The sequence below is a fragment of the Falco rusticolus genome, chromosome 5, assembly GCF_015220075.1.
Source record: "Falco rusticolus isolate bFalRus1 chromosome 5, bFalRus1.pri, whole genome shotgun sequence".
Lineage (NCBI taxonomy): Eukaryota > Metazoa > Chordata > Aves > Falconiformes > Falconidae > Falco > Falco rusticolus.
Genome location: NC_051191.1, coordinates 18362194 through 18388316, shown reverse-complemented (window position 1 = coordinate 18388316; position 26123 = coordinate 18362194). Strand labels below are relative to the sequence as shown.

Below are 26123 nucleotides of genomic sequence, written 5' to 3'. Positions count from 1 at the left end.
TGTATGTTAATTAATAATTCAACCCAAAATATGTCTTAACTATATGAATCCAAGTTCTGTCATATTTTAATAAAGAATATTTATATTTAGAGCTATAACCATGGAGAAAGATGAAAAATAAATTATGCAAATACTTCAAAGACATATAAACCTTTTTTTGTTCCAGGGCAGAAACATTGACTGACAAGCTGAAATTTTTTTCTTTGAGCACAGTTATTCCCAATTTTATTGTTTCAAGGCATTCTGCACATTTCTTTGAAGCATATGACAGCGAAACCTGTCCAAACAAGGACTGAGGTCTATCCGCACTGTGGTTTTGCTCTTGGATGGATCATTTTAATTCTATGACATCACAACAGTACGTTTTTATCTCCTGTATAAATCCTTGACTATAGCATCTCCAGACCATGTGACAGGTGAAAAGGAACTGTTTGATTTGAAGGCTGAACACAGAGGCTGAATGGGATTTTTAAATTTTCTTTAAGCACAGGCTGTTGTTCTCCTTCTGAATTAGATCAACCAGTCTGGCAAGAAGCAAATCAGTTGGACAAACAGAGGATTTTAAACATCTTGAGATGGGCAATGGATCCAGTTCTGAGAGCAAGGAGTCGGCCAGGAGATCCAGAGAACTGGAAAAGAAGCTCCAGGCAGATGCAGAGAGGGAAGCCAGGACAGTCAAACTACTACTTTTGGGTAAATACAATAGAAATTGCTCACAACGCTTCTCCATTGAAGGGTTATTTTGCTTTGGAATTACATTTCAGTACAGTGAATTTCCCACCTTTCACTGTTTTATTTGAAGACAATCCTGTAATACACGCACAAGTTATTTTCTGGTTGTAAATAATCACAAAGTCACAAGAAACAGGCTGGAAATAGCCATGTCACTGCATGTATTCAATTTTAAATATTACAAATACTTGCCTTTGAAAGGATTTGATAAATGAGAAACTACTGTTAGAATAAATGTTATGATGCTTACATACACAGAACGTAGCACAAACTTACCTTTTGTATTTCAAGGATCTATATGCATTTGTTTGCAGCAGGATTAAGTAAGATAACGGGTTACACAGAAAATCCGCAGTTGTCACAAGGTATTGATACTGTTTGTTTTCTAAAGTCTTGCACTTAATTTTTTACAGAAGCAGAAAGTGACTTAGGAGGACTTTTTTCAATGTATAAAAAATATATTATGGAGCGTAGAATGGAAGATAATGAAATGAGATGAACACAGATGAGTGTTCTCACAGACAACTGCTTCTAATGCACACTATGATGAATTTATTAACAGCCAGCATATTTTCTTGATATAGCTTTATTCTTCTCTCTTTTTTTCCATGGTACTGCATAGCCTACAAGAAATAATCAAGAGCACAATAACACTGCCACTGTCTTAATATTTTTATGCTGACAGTATGATGCCTATTATTGAAGTTTATATAGATTGATTACAAATGAACAGAAAAATAGTCTTTGATCATTGAAATGTTTCTATTTTTTCCTTCATTGTAACCACAATGCTTACAAATGCTTTTAAACTGCCATTTATTCAGACTTAGCTAGATCCCTTAGATAAAGTAAATCGGCTTAACTCTCTTGTTTTGTATTTTATGCAAAAAGTCTATTTATACCTGTTGAGAATCTATTACAATTAATAAAGAAATAAGAGAAAACCCACAACCATGCAGGTTCCTCAAATAATAATAGGAAAGTAGCTGTTTGATACAGTTTATGTACCATCAGTATTCAGATGGTTTACAAAGCTTTTCAGTCCAGCGGAGAATATGAGGATTTTCTGTGCCACCTTAATACAAAATATTGGCCCCACTGAGGCAAGCTTGAACCGGTCAGAAAACAGAATAACATTTTCATTTAAACTTCCACAAAGTTTCAATACTTTTTATACATTCTTACAAAAATGAATTGTTACACTGAGTTAGAACCAGGGTCCATCTACTCCAGCATCTTGTCTCTGATCTTACCCAACACTGATCCATAAGGATAATGTAAGAAATCCTTTCAGAGGAATTTATAGGATAAAGAGCAATATATAAGATAAAGAGGAATTTATAAGATAAACAGTTTAATGATATATTTTGATCTTCAAGTTTTCATGACTTTGCAGTAGTATTGGAGGCTGTCTTACACCAGGACACAAACTAAATTACCCCTCCAGGAACATAGGTATGTATTTAGTATTAGCAACTTCAGTTTTAAATGTTTCCTAATGTATATAATCAGTGTTCTTCTGACACTATTAATATCAGTCTCAAGATGCCTTTAGTAAAATACTTTGAGATTAATTGCAAGCCATGTGGAAAAGATTTCTATTTCATTCATTTCAAACCTGAACATATTTTGGATTCATCAACTACACAAGCAAACTTTACCTGAGACAAGATGATCATTAGAATCTGAAATACTTTCGCTTAAGTCTTCTTTATAGAATAAATTTCTACATTATCTTCCTTTACTCATGTCACACATGATAAAGATTCAAATTTGTCAGCAGATAACATTTCCTAAGTTTTTTTTTTCTCTGGGGAACTATTACAACATATCACAAGGACTTGGTAAAACACATGTTGAGTGAGTAAAGAAAAGATTATAGACCTAACAGCTTGAATTTTCTTGTTCTTAAGAAAAAAAAAGGGGGGGGGGAATAAAACATGTGTCTGTTTTGAGCCTATTGCACAGCTAAAGTGAAAGTGTCTCTTGGACACCTGGAATCACAGCTGCTTAAGCAATGTGTATACAGGGCACCATATAGCACCCTCCATAGTCAACAGTGAAATGGACAGATAGAATATTAAATCTACTATGTTCAGATCTGTATCTGTTGTCTTTCCATACCTCTGGGTGATCTCTGAAATACTCAGATCTTACACTTCATAAGTCAAAGGCAGCTCGATTCAAGCGAACCAGCCTAGCCCTACCTTAGTCCTAGGTTTCTGTTCATTCAGACCATGTGTTGCCTTTGTATTACAGACCAGATATCACCATTGTCTCTTTTGTAGTAGGCTGATGGGCAGAAAATACTCAGGAAAAAATGGATATGTACATCATAAGTTTTTCATTATGCTCTTATTCTTAAAATGTAAAAAAAAAAAAAAAAAAAAAAAAATCTGACCATTTCTTGAGATTATTTAATATCTCGTCTGGTCTCTCTGCATCCTCCAACTGGTGCCTTTACAAAACAGAAATTATATCCAGAAAACAAAGACACCACATTTATTTATGTTGAGTTCCATGATCTGGGCAAACACATTATCTGTGTTGAGGTGATAATTTAGAGTTTATATGACATGCACATAAAACCTGCACATATAAACTGGGGGAGGGGAAAAATTATGCCATTTTCTGATGTTCCTCACTAGTTGTCCAGGAGCCACCTGAGGGTTAAGTCTTCCGTGTTAGGTATTCCTATGTTTTCAAGGCCATCCACCCCTTCACCTTGTCCACAAATCTAGCCTATACATATTTATACTTCAAAAAAACCCAGATAGTTTCATGAGTCTGGAACAAACTCCAAGGTGAAAGTTTTATTTCCTTACTATCAGGGTCATATCTTGCCTACCACACCACATGCGGTTTATACACTTTGTAGGAAGACAGCTTGCAATTTATTTGTGTGCAAAGTACAGCACACATTTCAAACATGGCCAAAACAGCTGATGTTCACAGTGAACCTTTCCCAGAAACAAGAACTTCACTTCTGTTGAAATGATCATTAAAACTTTGAACTTATTAGTTTTCATTGTATTAATCCATAGCCTCATTGTCTACGGTTTTCAGTGGCAGGACAAATTCTGCCTTACTTGAGCTGATCATCCTCAAGTCACTTTACCAAGAAATACTCACTTTTAGGGCACAGGTCACTGAATTTAATATAAATATATGCTTCAGGGTGTCAAAAATTGAAGCTGTTTGTTCGTTTGTTTGTTTGTTTTAGGTTTAGTAGTAAATATTTTTATTCACTGACTATAAGAGGTCTCTGACAAGTAGTGTGAATATAAAAGTTTATAGTATACACACTTAAAACCAGTTCAATGAATCAGTACTGTTGTGCTGAAGTCAGGCTTGAGTTCCTGTTACTAACACCTCCACTGGAAGTAAAGACTTTGAGCACAAAGTCAGCCCAACAAACCTATCGATTGGAATACACAGACTTTCTTTTTTTGGGGGGGGGCCGGGGGGGGTGAGAATTTAATGAGGGTTAGATTATCAAGCATTGGAACAGGCTTCCCAGGGAAGTAGTTAAGTCACCATTCCTGGAGCTGTTTAAAAGACATGTAGATGTGGTGCTTAGGGACATGGTTTGGTGGTGGACTTGGCAGTGGTAGTTTAATAGTTGGACTCGATGATCTTAAAGGTCTTTTCCAGTCTAAACGACTATGATTCTATGATCTTAGATCTTTTCTCTACTTTCTTTCTCTCATTGAGAAAGTTTGTTGAGTTTGGTAAGAGGACCAGGAAGATACAATTTCCAGTCTAGTTCACAGTTTCTAGGGCTCTGAATGGCAGGCAGAGTTGTAAACCTTTTCTGATTTTAATTTGAAGATTTTATTTTCCTGCTTTTTGCAGGAAAATGCTTTTATGTCATGGTCACTGGCATTTGTGACAGGTTTCAAACAAAATATTTAGACAGTGTTGTGGGGTTTTTTTTTAATTTTTATTTTCTTACCTTTATTGCTAGAAACTTTCCTAAACCAAACCTTTACTTTCACATAAATAATAACAGTAAAGAGATATTAACTCTGAATCTGAGACACAAAAGCAGCTTAAAATATAAAAAAGAGACTTCTTCAATGGCTCAGCAGATGTTAATCTTGAAAGGGGCTTGTATTCTGTCCAGTTTCCACAACTATTCAAACAAATTCTACTTAGAAAAACAGTAACATCAAGTTACAGCTGAGGTCCTAGGTTCTGTTCTCCTTTGAATTTGAGAGATTCTCACCACCTTTCAAGGCACCTCCAGTTTTTTCTCTCTTTGGTCTCTGTGCCTTGGTGGCCTGCAGGGAAGGAGTAAGGTAGTCCCTGAGCACTGGAGCAATTCGTGTCAGGCTGCTGGGGGATGGCTCCTGTGCAGCTCGGTGCCTGCAACTGTGCCACATGGCACTTCGTTTTGCGTCCCCTCTGCAGCCCCAGTCTGGCCAGAAACAAAATGGACTTGGGACATGGCCAGGTGCAGTTTTAGATATCCAAAGCAAGAAGAAGGCAGGTTACAGTCTGCCAGAGTGCTGCGGGTACAGCACCTCGCTGAAGGTAGATGTGATATGCCCTGCAGCAGGATGAATGTGACCTCTGGGAAAAGCTGTGGGAGCAACCATCCATTGACCTTACCAGCACCGAGGACATCTTTCAGCTCCCAGGAGAAGGGCCAGAGCTTCAGGCACTGACCAAGATTTCTGTGCCTTTATCCATCTCAAGGAAACTCAGCATCCAAATAGAAACAGCAATCACAGGTAAATTTGAAAAAGCTATAGGATCTTAAATATGTGAAATTCAAAATACAGGCTATGGCATATTATCAGTGGTCTCTACCAGGCTGAGCTATAAATCTTCACAGTGAGAGAGTTTTTCAAAAGTCAGTTAAACTTTCCAAGCTTCAGGACAGGACCAAAGCTTGACCTAAGTTCTCACCTTTTATTCATAAATTCTGGGCTTCATTATAATTGCCCTTTTCACCGCCTCCTAAAAAGCTACCTTCAGCTTCCCACGCAGGCATGTAAGGGTTATCATCATGCACTTTTGCCACTGTTTCTGCAAGTTGAAGGCTATTGTGGTGGGTGGAAACTCAGCCCTGTCCCTGCACTCCCGCCCTGGGGCCGGGCCCAAAGGAGCAGGCTGTACAAGAGGTGGAAGGAAGAAAGGAAGCAGGTGCAAGGTAAATTGTTTGTGACCCATTTCCTGGGGTGCAAATTCTGCTACAACTAACGTGATACTCCAGAGCGAACCCAAAGTCTGAAAGTCATCTGTTGTTTAGATAAAGGCATTAACTGGATCACAAATTAAAAATGAGCAGAGGTAGAAAAATGCACCCAAAAGATATAAATTACGCCTCCCACTCTATTTCAACTTTGCTTTTCAGATCTGGAACTGCGGTTCATTTCTATATTATATTTCCTGGCATTTTTCCATGTGGTGAATGTATGCCCTCTCAGCACAGACTGCTCTCTTCCCTACAAAAAGTGTGTAGCAAACACTACCTTGCCAACAGGACTTTACCAAGTTCTTCAGAAGGGCACTGGAGGGATAATAAATGATCTACAGCAAATTTGCATTTATTCCAAACTGTGGCAGATGGCAGCATCAGACCATTTTACATAGGCTCATTTTTTTCTTGCACTTTCCGCCGTTCACATAATGGATTTTAGAAAATGCTTTGCGTATGGCTTGCTGTCTGTTGTGATTCATTCAAGTAAATTAATCCCTGTCATTTAAATGTTATTAGCTTTACAAAATCTGTTTGGAAAGTCTGTAATTAGTTTGTTCCTCAGTTAAAATAGCTATGCCCCAGATTTTCTCTTTTGTCAAAAGTACTTGACATCGTCCAGTAAGGCAAATGATAAGCTGCAAAGAGAAAAGCAGTGATGAATCCTGTCCCATGGATTCACAGTCAAAGTTGAATCCTCTCTTCAGGTGCTTTCAAAATCCAGCTCATTTAGCAGTTCTTGCCAAGACTCATCACTCTGACAGAAGATGATAGTCACGCTGATTTCCAGTGGAGAAGGTCCCTCCCTGCCAGCTCTGAGGATTTCCTGCAGAATTGTTCCCAAGCTGGATCTGCTGCTTTGCTCTGCAGGCTCCCCACTTCCAGCCGCATTACTTCATAGGAGAAGACCACGGAGCAAAGGAACTAACAAAACACCAGTGTCAAGACATTCGCTCATGTGCTGCCTCTGCATCATGAGCTAGACCACATGCAAGTCTCCACATTGTTTTTCCAGTTGCTCACAGAGCTGGCTAAAGGGCATGGAACTGGCTGGTTTGGCTCACAAAAGGTCACAATACACATTAAATGAGCAGCTACAAATCATGTAATGAGTGAGACACTGTGAAGCTGTAGTTTGTTCATGTTTTTCTGCCCATCTGCCAGTCATGAAATCAATATGACCCATATTTTATTTCCTTGCTAAATTAAGGAGTCTATATTTTTCTCTTAATTGACCAAATGTTCTTCTCAAATGTCCTTTTCCTTTCCAGAACTCATATTTTTACCAGGATTTAATCCTTGTTAGGTCTGAAGGGACACTAGGGAGGGTTATAGTTAGTACAATGGGGATCTAAAACCTCTGCATGTCTCTTCATAGATACAAAAATCTGTGTTCCATAGAGTTATTTTTAATACTTGCTGCTTATTCATCTATCAATCACATCATTTTAACATTCCCCTTCTGCAGGTGCTGGAGAGTCAGGAAAGAGCACTATCGTAAAGCAAATGAAGTAAGTATATGAATATTCATATCAGTTGTTGAATTTGGTATTTGCAGTATAAGCTATCTAGCTAATGTCTTATTACAATATTTATGCTTATTTGAATAAAATGCAAAGAAACATCATTCAAATCAAGTTCTTATTCAACCACATGAAGGAAAACACAAAGTGACTAACACACACAGCTGGACTGGTAATCAAATCTGTCTGATCAAATCATGCACTGGTCCGACTCCTTACTGAAGACCAGGGAAGTTTCTTCATTGGCTTTGGCAGGAGTCACAGTCCTGTAGTGAGAACATGGATGTATGAGACAACCAGCCATGGCGGATCCACCCAGCCTAGCATCCTGTCTCCTGCAGTAGCTAATGAAGGATGGCTGCACAAGATTGTCAGACCAGGCAAGCAAACACACAGTAACACTTGTGCTGGACAGTATTTGATGATCTGTGATTTAGGCACCATCCTGAACTGGAGATGGCACCTCTGTGTCCGGTAGCCCTCATTTAATTCATGACTATGTTTCTCTGGAATCTTTTTTGAACCAGTGTAAAATAATAACATCCACAATATTCTACAACATGTAGTTCCACAGTTCAATTGCATATGATGTGAATCATCTCCCTTTGTTCAATTTTATTTGGTTCTATTAATTTCATTCTATTTCACTGTACTGCAAGAGAAAATACTGAAGTACTCCCTCTGTAGGTCATTCTCGGTCTCCACAGACTTACTCCAGCTCCTGCCAGAGGCCAGAAAATTGTTCTCAGGTCTCCCGCAGGCCAGGTGAGAACATACTTAGCCACCAGCCTACGCAGTGGGCAGCTGCTACCTACCATCTAGCATGGGTAGGGACACTCATGACTTTTGCAAGGGAAGTATCACCCTAAAAAGCTTTCATACAATAATGAATCTGGGGAAAAAACAGGCTGTACAAGCTCAAATGCAGAAATCCCTGTTCAAATTTAGACTATCTGGATAGGAAGATCTTGTGTCTGCACCACAAATCTACTGCAAGAATAATTGCAGATATTTGTTCAAAGTACGCATGATGCCCCACAGATTGAACTCAGTAGCTCTATTTTGCCTGGCTACAGAGGACGGTCCAATTTGTGTGGTGTCCGTTTACAATTTACTATCACAATATTTTCACATATAGTAAAGCAGGCTAATGCTACATTCATTCAAGTTATTCTTTTAAGGGTAGCCAAAATACTAGTCATGTATCTGGCTTAAACAGATAATCCACCTGAGTTCAAGAGATTGTTCTTACACAGGCAGCAAAAGCCTTCCTTCACTGTGTAACCTGCTAAAATATTGCTGTTATATCTAGCCTTATTTTCATAGACAGTGTTCAGGTCGGCTCCCTAGACCTGTCCAAACACAGAAAAAAAATTACACAGGCACTGCAACTGTTTAGACGTGACTCCACTTTCTAAGCACCGATCTCTTGCCGTGTAAAAATCAAGCAGTTTTATGAAATCAGTAATACTATTCCAAATTTAAATTCTCCTATTTCATATCTTCACCAATGCATTTAAAAGTTATTTATTTATCTATATTTATTATATAATATATTAATTAATATTTATATTAATATATAAACATATAAATCTATATAATGCATATAAATTAAATATTATCTATTTAATTTAAAGAGTTAATTAAAAATATTACGTCCTAAAAGCAATTTTCTACTATTTAATCTGCTCATTTTGTAATAAGACAGATGCAGAACCATCCATAAATACTTTGCTAACTTTTTTGTTCCATTTAAATGATGGACAACTATTTCTGTTTTGAGTTCCAATCAGGAGGCCCACCCTATTCAGCAAACCATTGAAATGTATTGTGCTCAGAGCTTCCCCAGGTAGGAGCGGATTAAAGATGTTCCTCGGAGTTGAACACTTTAACAAGGCTGGTAACTTTTAACAGCAATGAGGAGGGGGCAGAAAGCTGCAAAGCTGAGAGCTATCTTTAAAGCCCTGTGCATTTATGAGCTATCAACCTGATCACAAATATTAATTATTTGACAGGAAAACTGTTCATGAAAATTACAATTTTTCATATAAAATGTCATCTTTCTGTCACAACCAAGGACTTTTTTAAAAGAGGTTTTTTAGTAAAAAAAAAAAAAAAGTTATTAATTTTTTCAATTAAGCATAGCATTTTCTAGAAAAGACTGATAGTTGCTTACAAAAGAAATAATTTTGCTGAAAATACAATTTTCCACTAAAATCAGGGTAATTTTACTCCTATTAATACAATTTGCTAATTCATAAACCTCATTCTTTCAAGAGTGAAGGTTTCAGTCGAAGATAAATCCTTCCACTGAGCTTTGCACAATATCATCCGGTGATCAAAATATAAATATGCTGCAAGGCCCTAAAAAGGCTACGATGGTTATGAGGCAGAACTAAAAAGGAAAACTAAATAAGCTTCTCTGGAGCTCTGTGCTTCTGACTAGATCATTTCCAATGTGTGATCTAAGCTTTTTAAAACCAGGTTGAATATTTCTATGCAGTGCTCTAAGTTAGCAGTACAAACATACCACAAATAATTCAGTGAATGAACAGCAGGAAACTATTTGGTAACCCATCATGCCTTCTGAGACTGAATCTGGTGAGAAGCCCTCCTTTCATGAAAAAAAAAAACCAAAACAAAAAACAAACAAAACCCAGGAGATTAACTTTTTTTGTCCAATAGAAATATAATTTAGATATGACTGGTAGCCTAACACCTCATGCCTTCAGCATCCTGCATTTATTTTTTAAAGGTTGTTTATTTTTTCAAGGAGGATCAGGGAACAAAATTTTCCAGTTGCTAACATTCTCCTTCTGGCCACACAAGATGTCAGCCTGTTCTACAATCCTTCCTTAAAAATTACAGATCTTCAATAAAAGCAGCAAAATTCACCACCGATTTAACAGGTTGGCAAACATGCCTTCTGCCAGACGATGTAATTATAATAATTAAGAAAAAATAATAATAAAAAACCCATTAAAAGCCTCAGACAAAACCAAGTTTTCTGCCTGTAATTACAGAATCTAGTCGTATTTCAGAATCTTATATTTTCTTCCTTCCTCTGTTCTTCAAAGGTAAAAAAATAATAATAAAAAAAATTACATTAAAATGTAAAATAGCTATTTGTGGACTGTGTTAGGGCCTTTCCTTCTTTCTCATCACAGATTTTTGCAGCCACAGGCAAAACACCCACCCTCCCCAGAAATCCAGTTATGGCCACCGCTGTGAGACACACAAAGTAGTTAAACCAAGTTCATGTGCTTCATGGGATTTGCATTTCTAGCTACTTCATTCCATGATTTGTAGATAATCTGCTGCTTTCACAGGTAGTGAGGGTAAGAGTGAGAAGAATATGCCTCAGTACCGGTGTAAGGGTACCAGATGGCATAACACAGCTCCCCTTTGTCTTTCTCCCAATTTCAACAGGATTCCTGTAATTTGAATCTTGGATTCATGCTGAACACAGCATTAAAAACCCCAAAGCTTCAAAACAGAGTTTATGGATTTGCCCAGTCGAGAAGTGATTGGGGAAGCATTTAGAGAACCTTTTTTTCCTACAGATGCTACTCCTACAGACACAAGAATGCAACTTTCGAATTTTCTGACACCCATCAGTCAGAGAGATGTTAAGACACATTCAGTTGTGATACGGGCTTTGTGCATGTGTGTGTGAGAGTGAATTATTTTCTGAAAGGGCTGGCTTCTCTCCTTGAAGTGAAAGTCTCCCCAGGACACACACCTATGTGCATTCTGGGCTAACCTGTCAGGTCCTTTCATGTCATCCCTTTCTGCCTGTGTAGCCCTGTCCAGACTGTAACTATGGCAAGAGACATGGGGAAAAAAAAAAACAAAACACCAACCTCAAACCCCAGAAACGATTTATTTAATAACCTGGCTTTCATCAATGAATGACTGAGATGGGGAAGAACAGAGTTTGGTGTCTCTTAATTGAGAATACGCTACACCAAAACAGGTGGCGTTTTTCACAGCTCATGGACAAAGGTGTCTCTAAGTCATAATACAATCTGCAAAGTGATCTTGGAGAACTTTAACCGCATGCCATTCCCTATCAAGGAGAATTATGAAATTATAATCCTTCTGTCAGGGTTAGGTTAATTGAATTTGACTGTTAAGGTTCATTGTCCTTTGGAATACAGGCCAAATCCTCTGGAGTAATATCTATGTCCCCAAAGCCTGTAGATAACAACAGTAACACCTTTCAATAACTAGAAATTGTAACTGATGTACAAAGAAGTATTAAAGATTTTTTTTGTTTTCTTGAGGCAGGATGTCACAGTGTAGAAATATTTCTGGAATAATTATTCCACTCTAGGTAAGATTCCAAATAAAAATGAGAATGATTACATGAGCAATGTGACAGCCCATGACTAATATTGTGCAGATGCCAACAATAAAATATTTGGGATCTAAGCAGCTATGCATACACAGGAATGGGCCTGGGTCTCGTTCTGGATTCATACATTATCTTATACTGATCCACAAGCCAAAAAACCAACATGTATTCACCAGACTGGGAAGCCAAAACCCAGCCTCATAAATTTTAACCTCACATAGTTGCAGGAACTGCTTTTTACCTGTTCCAGCAGAATAGGCAGATCAACCATTGATAAATGCTTTTCCATGGGCCAGATGGATTCAGTTCTTTCTCATGCTGACCACAAAAACATCTGATCCAACTTTTCATTGCTCTTTTTTTTTTTTTTAAATGCATCTCATAAACTTTTTGTTTTCTATTTTTGCACCAGGATTATCCATAAAGATGGTTTCACCTACCAGGAACGCATGGAGTACAGATCCATCATTTACAGTAATGCAGTGCAGTCTATCCTGTCTATCATGAAAGCAATGACTAAGTTAGGAATCAGTTATGAAAACCCAGCTAGAATTGTGAGTATGACACCCTTTCTCTTGAAATAAGCATCAGAATACATTTTTTTGTAGAGGCTGGTAGAACAAAGAGGGTTCAGTATTTGTTTTATGACAGTGAAAACTAAGCACTGCTTGACTTACATGTGACAAGATGTCCTTACTTATTTTTGTTTTCTCATGACTGATGCCTGAGGTCTAACCTTTGCATAAATAGTCATTTTGTTTGTTACAAAAGAAATGTTCAACTTGCAAAGACATAAAAAAAACCCCAACAACCTTTTCTTAGCTGCTTAGTCACTTACTTATTACTATTGAGAAATTAATAGATATTGCCCTTTTATGAACAAACCTTGGGGCTCAGCCATGTAAGGAAGGATTATCTAGAGATGCTGGGAATATTTCAGTTTGGTATTGCTCCTGGAGCAGAGCCCTCCCCGTTGCATGGATGCAGCACTGGTGTACTGGCACTGCCGAGAGCCTGACCTTCCTGGCATAGTTAGCAATCCTGTGCACAAGCACATACAGCAAAAGCCACAGTAAGATCTGCTATCTTCTGGCTACCACCCTGAATTTTCAGGGACAGAAGGAAAAACAACTTTTCTTCTCAGTGCAATGATTTAGTCTATTGCCTATAATTCAGACCTTGACGAGAATTTCTCAAATGCCTGTCAGAATATCAGCTGGTTGCAGTTTTAGCGAATTCTGCCTATCCCCTAGAGGTTTGCCTTAGAGGGAAATACATTCACTTATCTGAAAGAGCTTTTCTTTTTCCAGAAGTCTACGTTTCATTAAAATGACATGTGCTACTTTGACCCAAAAAATGATAAAACTTCAGACATTACTAAAGCTCATACAGTCCTTTGACGAAATATAAACTAAATGTTTTCTTCCTGTATACTTTTAAGAGTCCATGAATGCAAGTCATCCAAACAAACGTAACGGTGTCCAAATGCAGCACACAGCCAACAGGCCCCATGTGAACGTGCTGTGACTTGGCCTGTCTCTCAATTGTAATAGACATGTGCACTGTGTGAGGACCCATCCACCAATCTACATGGCCCAAGACGGCCAAACCTGGCAGCACCTACCCACAGGCCCTGTGGCTGAGGCTCAGCCTCTGATATCCACTACGTGGGTCAGGCTCTGCCACCTGTAATTAAGTTATGTTCTGCCTGTGCCCCGGGACTTCAGTCTCTTTTCTCAGCCCTGCCAAACTTTAAACCTTCTGAGAGGTTTACACGTGTTCACTCATTGTCTGTCATCTATGCCACTTCTTTCATTACTTTCAAGGGATTTCACAGCCTGGGGAACTGGGAAGTGAAAACTTTTGTTAAATAGCTCAGTTAATTTCTTAGCATTACATATAACCAAATGCTGAAACTACAGGTTCTGTAAGTTTATCATTTCCAGCACAGTAAGCCTACTTTTATTGTCACTGGCAGAACAGGCCTCTAGGAATACAGTTGAATACACCTGTACAAACTATTTGCAGTGCCTGCCTTCTTTTCGCCCAGAAGCACATAAGACTAACCTGGTTCTGAGTTTTTAAAGAAAACAGAAATTTTGGTCACATTTATTTTCATCGGCAGTAAACATTGCCCTTTATTCCAAAAACAAACTTAGCTTACCTTTTCTGTAAAATCGTATGTCATTTAAAAACTTGAGTTGTTTTGATGTAAGCTTTGATTTCAGCTGGACTTTGTTCTTGCTGTGTTCTGGTCCCAATTTATCTGCTTAAAGTCACCCAAAAGCAACGGATTTACCCATATTTCAGGACTGCCTGCAAATACCTCATAGTGGTCCTGAAAGTGCCTCAGCACATAATTTTGAACATCTGTTCTGGGGAGAGAGGTATTTTTTTCTTCCTAAAGTGCCATTGCAATTTATTTTTAATATGAAAATCATCTGAAGTCTGTCTAAATGCCAGAGAGAAACAAAACATTATATAAATCAAGGTTATGATTAACTCAGTCTGCCGCTATCTTCCTTTTTTACGTAAGAATCAAAATCCATAGTTGCCACCTTTTGCATAATAATCTGTGAATGTTTACCATATACCTGGATGGGCTGAGCTCAAGGCTTCTCGTTATAGGCTATTCAACCAGCAAACCCAACAGTGCAGGAGGATAGCTATAATCATTAAATGATATGTGGCAGCTTGAAGGAAGGAACATTCCAACTCATATCTTGAAGCTGAACAAGTGTGTGCCCTGGAGAGCAGCCATGAAGACAAGGTGCACATGAGAAAGTGTGACTCAGTTCTGCTGATCCTGGCTCTGAGCAAGGATGAGGGTGTAGATGGAGCAAATTTAATGTAGAAGGGTAATTGCATGGCTGTCCTCCTTCGTCTTTCAAATTAAGGCCGTCCTTTAGTGGTTATTCCTTCCTTTTTCTTCTTTTTTTTTTTCATGCTAACTCAATTTCTCCAATAGTTTAGAAAACCTGCAGTGTTTTATTTTTGATCATTCTCGCACTTTTACAAAGTCTCCATAAATTGCAATTTCTATTGAAACATATAGTACATGCTTAAAACAAGTATTACAAATTACTGTGAAGATGTTTCATATTTTGGAATAAAAGATACTCCCTGCCAGAAGAGTGTCTGTCAGAATCCATTTATACTTTTGCAACTATTGACTGCAAGTCACTTCAGTTGTCTACTTATACAGCTAGGAAGGAATTATGTTCTATAATTATCCACTGCTCCAACAGTGTATCAAATGACCCTATTTTAATCATGCTCTTTATTTACATTACATTCCTGAGCTGTTAACCACTGAGAAGAAATATTTTTAATGCAATAGATTACTTGAAGTATTTTTGGATTGACAGCAAAAGGAAGAAATTACTGAATAATACTTTTAAAGTACTTAGGATTTATTACTCAGTTGGAGGTTTCTTTTTCCAAATAAAAGAACATATGGGAAATAGTTATATTCACTTTGCCACATTTCTCACTGTGGCCTACAGCTAGAAATTTTTTCTTCCAAATACATTCAAAAATATATTTAGCTATATATTTCTGCTTTGATGTAGTTATATTTAAGCTTTAAATATTCTTTTGAATTTAGTTTTTGGTACCCCACTACTCTGTCTTACAATAAAAGCCTTCCTACAAGTCAAAGCTTTTGTGAATACCTATGGTAAGATGAAACTGAGCACCTGAATGAACAATAAAAAGAGGAAAACTGTATCATGTTTTAAGTCTAACCTTGGCACTGACTAAAGGGAAGTGAGCCTGTAGATGGATGCTAACATGCAAAGGCGAGTACAGCTACCTGGAAAAATCAGTGAAAATGAGAAAATTTGCCCCTGCAACTCCTTGTAAACTAATCATGTCTTCAAGGAGGTGGAGGGGCACAGTGTGCTTGCACAATATTTACTGTAGATTTTCTCTTTAGGAAGACGAAAGGAAGCTGTGTGCCATGGCAACAGCTCTGGAGGATGGCGACATGTCTTCTGAATTGGTTGAACTCATCAAACAACTGTGGAGCGATGGTGGGACTCAGGCCTGCTTCGCAAGGGCAGCGGAGTACCAGCTCAACGACTCGGCAGCCTAGTAGGTGACCCCAGCTGCAGGCGCTGAGCAGCTGGCCATTACCGTTATGGACAGTGTAAGAGGGCTTGTGACAAGACATCTTCCTCACATGCAGAATAAATGGCCTACAAAAGTTATTACTCATTAGCCTGAAAAAGAATGAGGTGGTTTGTTAATGTTTATAATACATTAGAAATGTTTAACTGAAGGAAACAAGAGGAAACAAGGAACAAATTGTTCCTGTGAGCTTGTTTAAACTCTAAAAAAAAAGAGCCTATTCTTTTCATATTCTATTCATATTTCTATTCTTTTTTAATTCAAAGATTGGCATAATGAGAGAAAGGGTGAACTGAAACAGCTTAGGTTTTACCTAGAGTTCTACTTTGAATGTATACATTTCAAGCTGCTAAACGTAAGCCTGGAGAAAACTGTAAACACTTGCCTATAAACTAACCTGGCTGCACAGGTGGTGTCACCGCCCCAGCATCCAGCCGCTCTTGGCCGGTGGTGCCACAGCCGCCCCCCAGCCCCACGGCCCCCGCTCCCCTGCTGCGGCCCGGGAGCTGGCAGGCAGAGAAGCACAGGACCAGGGCTGTTCAGCTCCAGCTCCACAAAGGGTCACCATTCGGCCAGGGTACATCTCCTCAATTAGATGTAGTCAAGCTTAGGCTTTTCAGGAGTCCCTGGTTTGGTTGCTCCACTGGCTACACTGGTCCTGCTTTGCTGCTTTCTCCCTAAGCTCACACCAGGCCAGCAAGGGAGGCTCAGAGTTCTCCCAGCCTGCTTAAGTCTGACTCTAGACCTAGGGCAGAGGGTTGTCCCAGGTGAGGTCCACCTTCCGAGAGGCTGGAGGCTTCTCTGCTCCTGCAGCTTCTCCTGCAGGCTGAGGGCACCTGCAGGGTGATCCCCCCGGGCTGTGGGGTGTCCCTTGTCCCTCCCAGGCCAGGAGCTGGGCGAACTGCAGGCAGCAACAGCTCGCTACCTGCAGAAAGCAGAAAGGATATACCCTGAAAATATTCAAAATTCTTCAGCTCTTTATATCTTCAAAACAAGAATGAAGACCTTCCTGCAAGATACTTAAAGGAAATATTGCCTTGCTGATCTGTGCCTGATAGGGAGGTGTTTTACGGCAGCCTTGTATTTCTATAGCAATGCTACAGAGCGGCGTGTGTTTTCCCAACACAGCCTCTCTGACCCAGCGCCACAAGCCTGTAACAAGTCAGTCATTATGATTAAAAAAAACCACTTCTTGAAATTAAAACAAACAAGCAAAAACCCCCAACAACAACAAGAAAAAAAAACCAAAACAGGGGAAAATACCTGCTTACCCGCTAACATTCTAAAGCATGTACACTATTCCTGGCAGCTTGGGTTTCATAGCCTAAATAGATGATAGTCTAAAGTAATTCCCTCTGAGTGTTATGGGTTGTGTCATGTTTCCACCTGCAAAAGTTTTCAGTATTTAAGGCAGCTAGTACATACTGTAAAAGAGCCAATAATCTATTTATTGCTACAGTTACATGAAAAACAACAGTGGTATGTTTTTCATCTGCTTGAACACTTCCGAAAATCCCACTAACGTTCTGTCTTCATCTGCTGGTACCTGATGCTTCTTGAAAATCTAGCCTTTCGCTCTGAACCATTAAAATCAACCTAATTTTTGCCCTTGATGCTGGGCTTCTAATGATCCCTTCAAAACTAGCTAGAGTCAATCAGCCATCTAATGCTACACTTCAATTTCTTTTAAAACCAAACCCCTGTTTCTCAGCTTCTGTGAATCAGTGTGGACAGAGTATTGATTTATACTGTGTAAACTCTGACTTTCTGAGTTACCTTCTCTTAGTCTTTTCATTATTAATTCATGCTAATGAAATTTGATCATTGCCTTTCCTCTGTGTGTTTTAATTGAGAAAAAAGAGATCTTTTGAATAATAGAAAATCCCCTGCATGACAAACTTCTTTTTTAGACTCACCTGGAATTAATCCTGTTTCAAGATGGAGTGATGGGTAAGGCAGGGGCAAAATCAGGGTTATAAATCATGATCTTAAAAGTCATTGTATAGTTACCAGTAGTTCATGGTGCTTCTTGCTTTCTCAGCCATTTGCCTCTCAGGCAATTGTCACCTAATTCAAGTTAAAGAAAGATCAAACATTTAGACTAACCTACTAGTTTGCATCCTCTCTTTTGCCAGTGGAGAGTCGGCCTGTAGTGTCCCCTTGGAGCTGCCTAAGACTCTAGGAAGAATCTGAAGGTGCCTCTCTTGCTGCATTAACTAGACAATTAACTTCATCTAAGTTTTTATACAATTACAATTGGCTGTGTTGAAATAGATTCAGGTATTTGTGACTAAGAAGTATCAGATATTTATAACGAATTTTATATACTAGTGTTTATTCTAGAGCTTACATGTTTTATGAATTGCAAAATGTCTTGTTTCTGCCTTCCACTAAGGTGAGCTGAGATGAGTTTGCCTCAGGTTCTACTCAGAGAACCAGAGATATATTGCATTTTTTTAAAAAAACAGGCTGTTTCCTAGACTCAAATGATGGGCAAACATTTAAATAATCAGATCAACTCCAGTGCTCCTTGTTATTTTAAAATAAGAAAATCTCATTTTCAAGCATTACTTACTAATCTCCATTTGGAAGATTCTAACCTTTTAAAAATCTTTTTAATTTAATTTTTTTTTTTTTATGGAAGTATTAAATATTGCAGACAAGGATGGTGAGCTGTGAGGTTTGTTTGGGTAGTTGTCTGGATAAAATGAACAGCAGAACTTCATGCTGGGCAGACTTTGTGTTAGAGAAGAACAAAAAAAAAAAAAAAAGCATGAAGCCTAATAAATATTAGAGAGACTGTGCTCTGTTTGTCAGAGACAAGAAGCTACAAATGGAAAGGTTCCAACTGGGATACCAAAAGCTTGAAAATTCTTCAATGACTTTATGTGGTTCCTTGCTTTTGGCTTTGTTCTTTATTTGAATATTAGTAGTTAAAAGGTAGGAATCTACCCAGACATCACCACTTCTTTTCCTTTTGTCAGTTCATAACCTCTTTACACAGACTCCTAGACCAGACAGTAAGATTCATAGGCTCTATCCAGCCATTTCAAGAAAGTTGCGTGCCCCTGGAAGAGACAGGAGAAGGGCTGGTGGTAGGACAAGAACAGGCTTCAAGGTCAGAGTTGGATTCCCATTTCATGCAGGTTTTATCTCTGTATGCCAGATGTAAAACCAGATAGCCTACTCTTTTCCAGGGGGTTGTGAGAGCACTAACCTAGGGGGTCCTCAGCTTCATTGAAGCTTCTGGTTTTGATTACAAAATCATTTTTTTGAAAAAAATTACCATGTACTTTCCTCTTGTAAACTGATAGGTCTACAGAGAAACAGCCCCTAAATGTGAATTCCTCCAAAATGTTATGTCTCCCCTTTCACGTAGGAAGGAAGATACTGTTACAACAGGTCTGATAGTATGTGATAACTTCTGGTCAATCTGCTTCTGAAAGACGCTTGCTTTCAGGACAGGTTCGTCCCCTGTGGTGGCAATTCCCACTTGCTGACAGCAAATGGACAAAACCCCTTTCCTGACAAGGTGGGCTTTTACCATCCCTGAGGAAAACGAGGATTTTCCTGAACTGAAAATTCTCAGAAAGATGTTTATTATATACACCTAAATTACACTTCTATATATAAGAAGAAAAAAAGAAAAAAAGAGAAAAAGAAAGCTTCTGGATTGTGGATCTAGGTTGTATAAAATCCAAGACTATGGTATTTAAATGTGTAATTTACATAAAATACTTAAAAGCAGCTCAATAGGAAGCGATTACATAATATTTGTTTTACCTGTTGAATTCACCAGTCACCATTTCCTTTACTCTCCTTAGTTACCTCAACGATTTGGATAGGTTATCAATGCCGGACTACGTGCCTAGTGAGCAAGACGTTTTGCACTCCCGAGTGAAAACAACTGGGATTATAGAGACTCAGTTTTCTTTCAAGGATTTGAATTTCAGGTACAAACCCCATATCTGACAGTTTTCTGTGGTTTTATCTTAAGGATTTTCTTTGAAAAGTAGTGACCTATTATATTATTGGTAATCCCGCTGTAATATACTTGAATTCACTCTTATTAAATATTTGAAAGAGCTGAAAAAGCAAGATACTTTAGTACCAGTGCTCCAGTTTTAAGCATATAATGGATCATTATTAAGTGATCTCAGAATATCAGGTTCTAAAAGGTCATTTTTACATATGTGTCTAAAAAGCATTATTTGTATCCTGCCATTTGAATAATCGTTTGAGACATTTATGAAATTTGCCTACTTTAATGTCCTTAACAGCATGCAAAACATTTGATGACTACTAATTTGAATGCACTCTCAACCTTTCACTCTCTTCTTTTGAGAACGGAAATAACTGCTCTTAACAATGGAATGCATTACAGTTGGCAAAAAAATAGTGATTTCTGTCCCATGGGAAATTTCAGTATTAGCATGCATGCTTTCATGCTCATTTAAGATAAAAAGCAAAATGTTAAAAAAAATCTTGAATATAATGTGTCTTGAGAAATTTGACTGAAAATAATTGACACTTCTAGATACTCAAGATTTTGTTATGCTTGGTGAACCAATTAAAAACATCTAATTCCACATGAAAATTTATTTGAACAAATTATGACAGTTTCAGTGTTCTATAATGCTTTTCTCTATGGATTGGATTCTATTTCATTCTTAATTTAAATGTTGAGGTGTATATTGAGGAATGTAGTCTATAGAAGAAATTGTCTGTACAGTTAGACAAGTGTATCCTCTAAAAGTGTAAAAGCACCAGGATTATAAATTTTACGTTTTTCATTGGCTTATTTTTTTTTTCTAATGTGGCAATTAACAGCCCCAAAACCACCTATGCTACCACACAGATGCTTTGACATAATAGAAATTACATATACAACATAAGACTCAGAAGTAGATGCCCTGCGAATAATTTATTATCTCCTATTAATACACTGGTCACACATTAAAATTAATCACTTATCCACAAACACTACAATGCGATGTCATAGACATCATCTTCTTTTTCTCTGATTAATGTATTTGCAGACAGCTTTGTACGTTGGAAATCTCAGCACCTTCAGTTACAGTCATAGTTTATGTAAGAAAATCAGGATGGAGAAAGAAAATCATCAGAGTGCAAACCCTCTTTGACATGAATGTTACCAGTCCTGATATTAGAATATCAGGATTAGCACCTAGGTCCAACTGAAATGCAGCACAACTGAGAATTGTTACCTAAGTGTCTGTAAACAAGAGGAAGGCTCCTAATGCCACCACAAACACAAAACCCACTGTGTTTAGCCTCTCTGCTACACATCACAGTAATGGTATGTGAGTAAATTCATTGGTGGTTTTAAGCACTTGAGTAACACCAGTTAAAATCACTACAAAATAGTCTTGAGGGTTTTGAGCTGCCATACGGATGCAAAGCAGCTATAAATCCCTCTTAACCAGTCAGTTACTGCTACTTTGTATTGCCAGAGCAACGCAAAACAGCTGGGGGATCCTGATGACTCTGCATTTTGATAAGTACCATAGAAACAACTATAAAGAGAGGAACACTTCCACATTCAGTGTGAGTTTTGGTTGAAATATACTTCAAAGAGGCTTCGGGTCACAAGCCATACATAGATTAAAAAAAACATGAGCAGATGCCTCAATCACTAAACACTTGTCCCTCTTCTGAACTGAATGAGGCAGAAAACATTTTGTATCTGTGCAGTAAAAGTCTAAATCCCAGTACTGCTCCAGGGAACTGAATTACAGTTGCACAGACAACAGTTCCTGTTATTTGCTGTCTTCTCAGTGGTTTCTTTGCTGGTTTAGTATAATTTAGCTTTCTTGAGCTCTTCAGTTTATTTCACTAACATTGGTTTTGATTTCCAGAGCTCACAACATAACTAAAATATTTTTAAAAGAAGGTCTGATCCTCATAGGTCCTCTCCTGCTGTTGTTTCCATTGATGTGCTAGTCGGAGTTTTACTAAAATCAGGCAAGCTTCAGTCTTCAGGTCTCACTATATATATCATTAGGACAAATATACAGCTAGCACCATATCTCTACCTAAGTTTTCCAAGAGCAGTGCTGGAAAAATATAAAGCTTTCAAGGCTAACTCTGACTGTCTTGGTAAACGAAAAAGATCATCTCAGAAATACAGTTTCTACCAGTCACAGAAGGACTTCATTTCTACATGTGCTTATGTTAAGTTTTGGGCTGACATGAGAAGAGCTAAGTAAACTAAGGTTAGTACAACAAAAACTGCTCATAAGCATTGCCTCTGGCCTTGATCTTGCTCTATTTTAACTGACTTCTCATAAATATTCACAAGGACATGCTAAAAGTTTGCAGGCAGTGAATACAGATTTGTATGATGACGTATGCTTGCAAAACTTCACTGCAGATTAAATTTTGAAGCTTTTCCCCACCCCATAACCCTGATTTCAGTTACATACCACAAATCAAGGAAGACATATAATGGCAGGTGACTTTTGGGTGCTAATCACAACCAAAAGTCAAGGCCCTTTATTCATACTGACATCATTCTTCAGTAGGCATACTGAACCCAGTGAAGATATGCTTGGAAGAATGCCATTACTATTAAAACCTTGCTCCACAACAGCTTTCTGATTTCCTAATAATTCACATTTATGGACACCCAATGATCAGATAAAGAGACAAAATGTACTAGAATTTTTTTTTTCTCTAATTACTCCTCAGCTGCAGAAACAGTTCCAGCATTGGGAAGGGTTTCATTTCTTCTAAGCAGGATGAAAAATGATAAACAATAACTTTTGTTTCCACCAGCTGCAGTGCTGATGGTGAAGAAAACAGAGGATCAATATACTGCAAAAAATGCTGTTTCAGTAACGAATTATTCTTGCTCTGTTTATTACTGACATGATTTTTTTCATTCTGAATCCCAATATTTTCATTGCTATAAAAACTGAGTTGTGTTTCATTTTCAGATACTGAAGGAGATACATCCAGAGAGTAAGATCTAATGCATTTTCTTGAAGGAAGAGATAATGCAACAGGGGATTAGGTTTTACAGTTATAAGTTCAACAACAGGCAGCACAGGGAAAAGTTATTGTGCACACAAGTGAAAACAGAAAAATTAAGGGTAGGATAAATTTGATTTTTCACATGTTTTTCCTCTTTTCTAATGCACTTGAAAAATGTTCAAGTTTGGCACCTTTTATTTCAGAAAACTAGTGAAAAGAAAGCACTATCTATCCCTTGTCACTGAAGAACTGCAAATCTAAATGGAATTTTGAAAGCTAGTGCTAAGCAGAACAATGGCAGCTTTGACAACAGCTCCATCTCAGCTGGGCCCTAACTAGGGTCCTAACCAGATCCCAGCTCGGTATGCTCAGCTGGCTTTGGACTGCAATATAAAGTCCATAAAAATTCTGTATGATTCTACCCAAAGTAGTGATTTCTGGCAAAGACTGAAGGAAATTAATGCAGAGGAGGACAGCCCTACATTTTTTTCCTCTCGGCAAATAAAGGGATTCTTGCTCTCCATGAATTCCTTCTTAAACAGCAACTAATGAGATTGATAGGGCAAAGACCACATACACACAAACATGTGCTGCAAGTCCTTTAGCTAGCAAAGTGATCGCACCAGGGCAATGAATAGATGACTGTTTTATTCAATTAAACACAGCCAGTGGGTCAGCCTGTGACTGGGTTCCAGTCGCATGCCTTACGGATCAATGTGTCAGTTCACTACAAGCAAAACTATGAAGTAAAAAATGACTCTGGATTTGAGGGTCTTTTGTCGCTGTTTCGCGTACGAACTCTGTCCTGAACAAATCCTTGCCTGCAGAGCTTACTTCTGCACTGAGCTTTTACGTAAAGCCCCATTTCCTCAACGCAGAGTGCCACCTGAAAGTACTGAATCTATTTCCTATATGCAGGTATTTAAGCCTTTATGTTTCATTTTATGCCCACTACAAAGCCACAAATTATAAATAGTATGCCTTGACCTGCTGGGAATAGAAACAGACCAATATTTGGAAAAGCTAGATATTTGACTGTCATTCATCTCCAGTTGCACTCTGCACATTAACAGCACAACTATGTCTTTATTAGACAGTGCTTTACATTGTACTTATATTCTTTTTTCTCCAAAGGATGTTTGATGTGGGTGGACAGCGATCAGAGAGAAAAAAGTGGATTCATTGCTTTGAGGGAGTTACTTGCATCATATTCTGTGCTGCACTCAGTGCCTATGACATGGTTCTGGTGGAAGATAAAGAAGTGGTGAGTCAGAAGAGCCAAAAAACCCTTTTGCTGCTAAGTTTTAATGTACTCTCTGATGGCGTATCAGAACTATTCCTGTTCCCTGATAACCATTTAAAGGCTATTATGCTGTATTGGTTCTTGCCAGTAAAGAACATTACAGTAAAAACGACATATAGGGATGAGATTTGTCAGTCTCTCATGTTTACCTTTTGCATGTCAACAGAACAGAATGCATGAAAGCCTTCAGTTGTTCAACAGCATCTGCAACCACAAGTGCTTTGCAGCCACTTCCATTGTGCTGTTTCTAAATAAAAAAGACCTCTTTCAAGAGAAAATAAAAAAAGTTCATCTGAATATCTGCTTTCCTGAGTATAATGGTAAGTCTGGGGTTTTCAGAAGAAAATACATTTGGATGACTGGTGTAGGAAGTGCATTCAAGACTGAGACTTTGACTCAGGTCACCTATATATAAGCATTTAAAACCTAAACATCTTATCTAAGCTACTAGCCTTTCTCTCAAAAGAATGGTGGGGGACAGACATGGCCAGAACCCAATTAGTCCCACCTACTCATCATGCTTATCCTAGGGTGGGGTTATCTCTGGAGATGCTTATTTTTCTCCACTGGTGGTAGAGGAAGCTGAGAGAACTAAAAGTTTCAGATGGTTGAACGGTGGTGTCATGAACCCAGCCAGTATTTCAGTAAAAGTCAGTGGCTTATCACTCACACACACCATAATTGAATCCAAGTTTTCTGACATTATTTTGGAAACCCATTCCATAAAAGGAAGTTTGCCTCTTTCTGTATGCCACGGTGGTGTCTATGGGAAATAAGAAACAGCAGCTGTTCCCAGCTGATGCAAAAGAATATATGAGGCTATATCAGAAAGTGCCAGAAAACAAAACAAAATCTGTTGGTATTTTAGTATTGACCTAATGTATTTGGGGTAGGGAGTGTCCAGAATTAAACATATTTAAAGCAATATTATAATTATTATTATTATTAGAAAATGGGTTCCGTGCACTTCCTGAAAACCAGCTCTTTTGCTCTGTTGCTGAGGATGCATCAATACTGCAACCCAAAATTGCTCAGTGCTTCACTGGGATAATCAAACATTATGTGCCAGACTCAGTGGAGCTATGCCACTTTACACTGCCTGAGGCTTCAGACAGGATGGGAGCCAGCGAGGGCTCTCAGCAGCAGCCTGCCTCCAGGAGCCTCATCCTGCTTCAGACCCATAGCAAGTCCACCATGCCAGTGTCCACGCCTGCTGTTGTTCTAAGGGACTACTACTGAAGGGCAGAAAAGCTGTGTGAAGAAATTATGACTGAACATTCAAGCATCTAATTTTTTCCCTTTTTCTTTCTTCATTTCTTTACCGCTTCATTTTTTGTACGTCCCACCAGTTTCATCACCTGATTCCCTTTGAATTTAAGCTCCTTCCTTTTTTTCTTTTGTTTTTTGCACTTTCTGCTCTCTCGCTAAGGTCTTTAACTGTTTCACCCTGACTTACTCAGGAGCATTTCAATTCAGAAATATAGACTTCTGGTTAGACATTAAAATTTCAATTTAGGTGGGCAATTTAGATACAAAATTTTCATACTTAATGCATGAAGTTCATTCCCTTCAGACAAAAAGAAAGAAAAAAAGAAAGGAAAAAAAAAGAATTCTTGTTTCTTAGCAGCTGTGAGGAACCACCAGTTGAAGTGTCTTCTCTTCCTTTTACTGTTTTCTCCACCAGGATTAAATACATTTGAAGATGCTGGAAATTATATCAAGAAACAATTCCTAGACTTAAACATAAGGAAAGAAGATAAAGAGATATATTCTCACTTGACATGTGCCACAGACACCCAGAATGTCAAGTTTGTATTTGATGCAGTCACAGACATAATAATCAAAGAAAATCTAAAAGACTGTGGGCTTTTCTAG

At 38.2% G+C, this 26123-nt stretch overlaps 1 protein-coding gene across 1 annotated transcript; it reads left to right on the top strand.

The window, feature by feature from the left end:
* Positions 1-26123, top strand: LOC119148913 (guanine nucleotide-binding protein G(t) subunit alpha-3-like). Its single transcript, XM_037389609.1, has 8 exons — positions 1-693; positions 7407-7449; positions 12231-12372; positions 15756-15913; positions 19774-19902; positions 24080-24209; positions 24415-24568; positions 25933-26123. Exons 1-8 carry the CDS (start codon positions 576-578, stop codon positions 26121-26123), a joined length of 1065 nt encoding a protein of 354 aa, XP_037245506.1. The 5' UTR covers positions 1-575.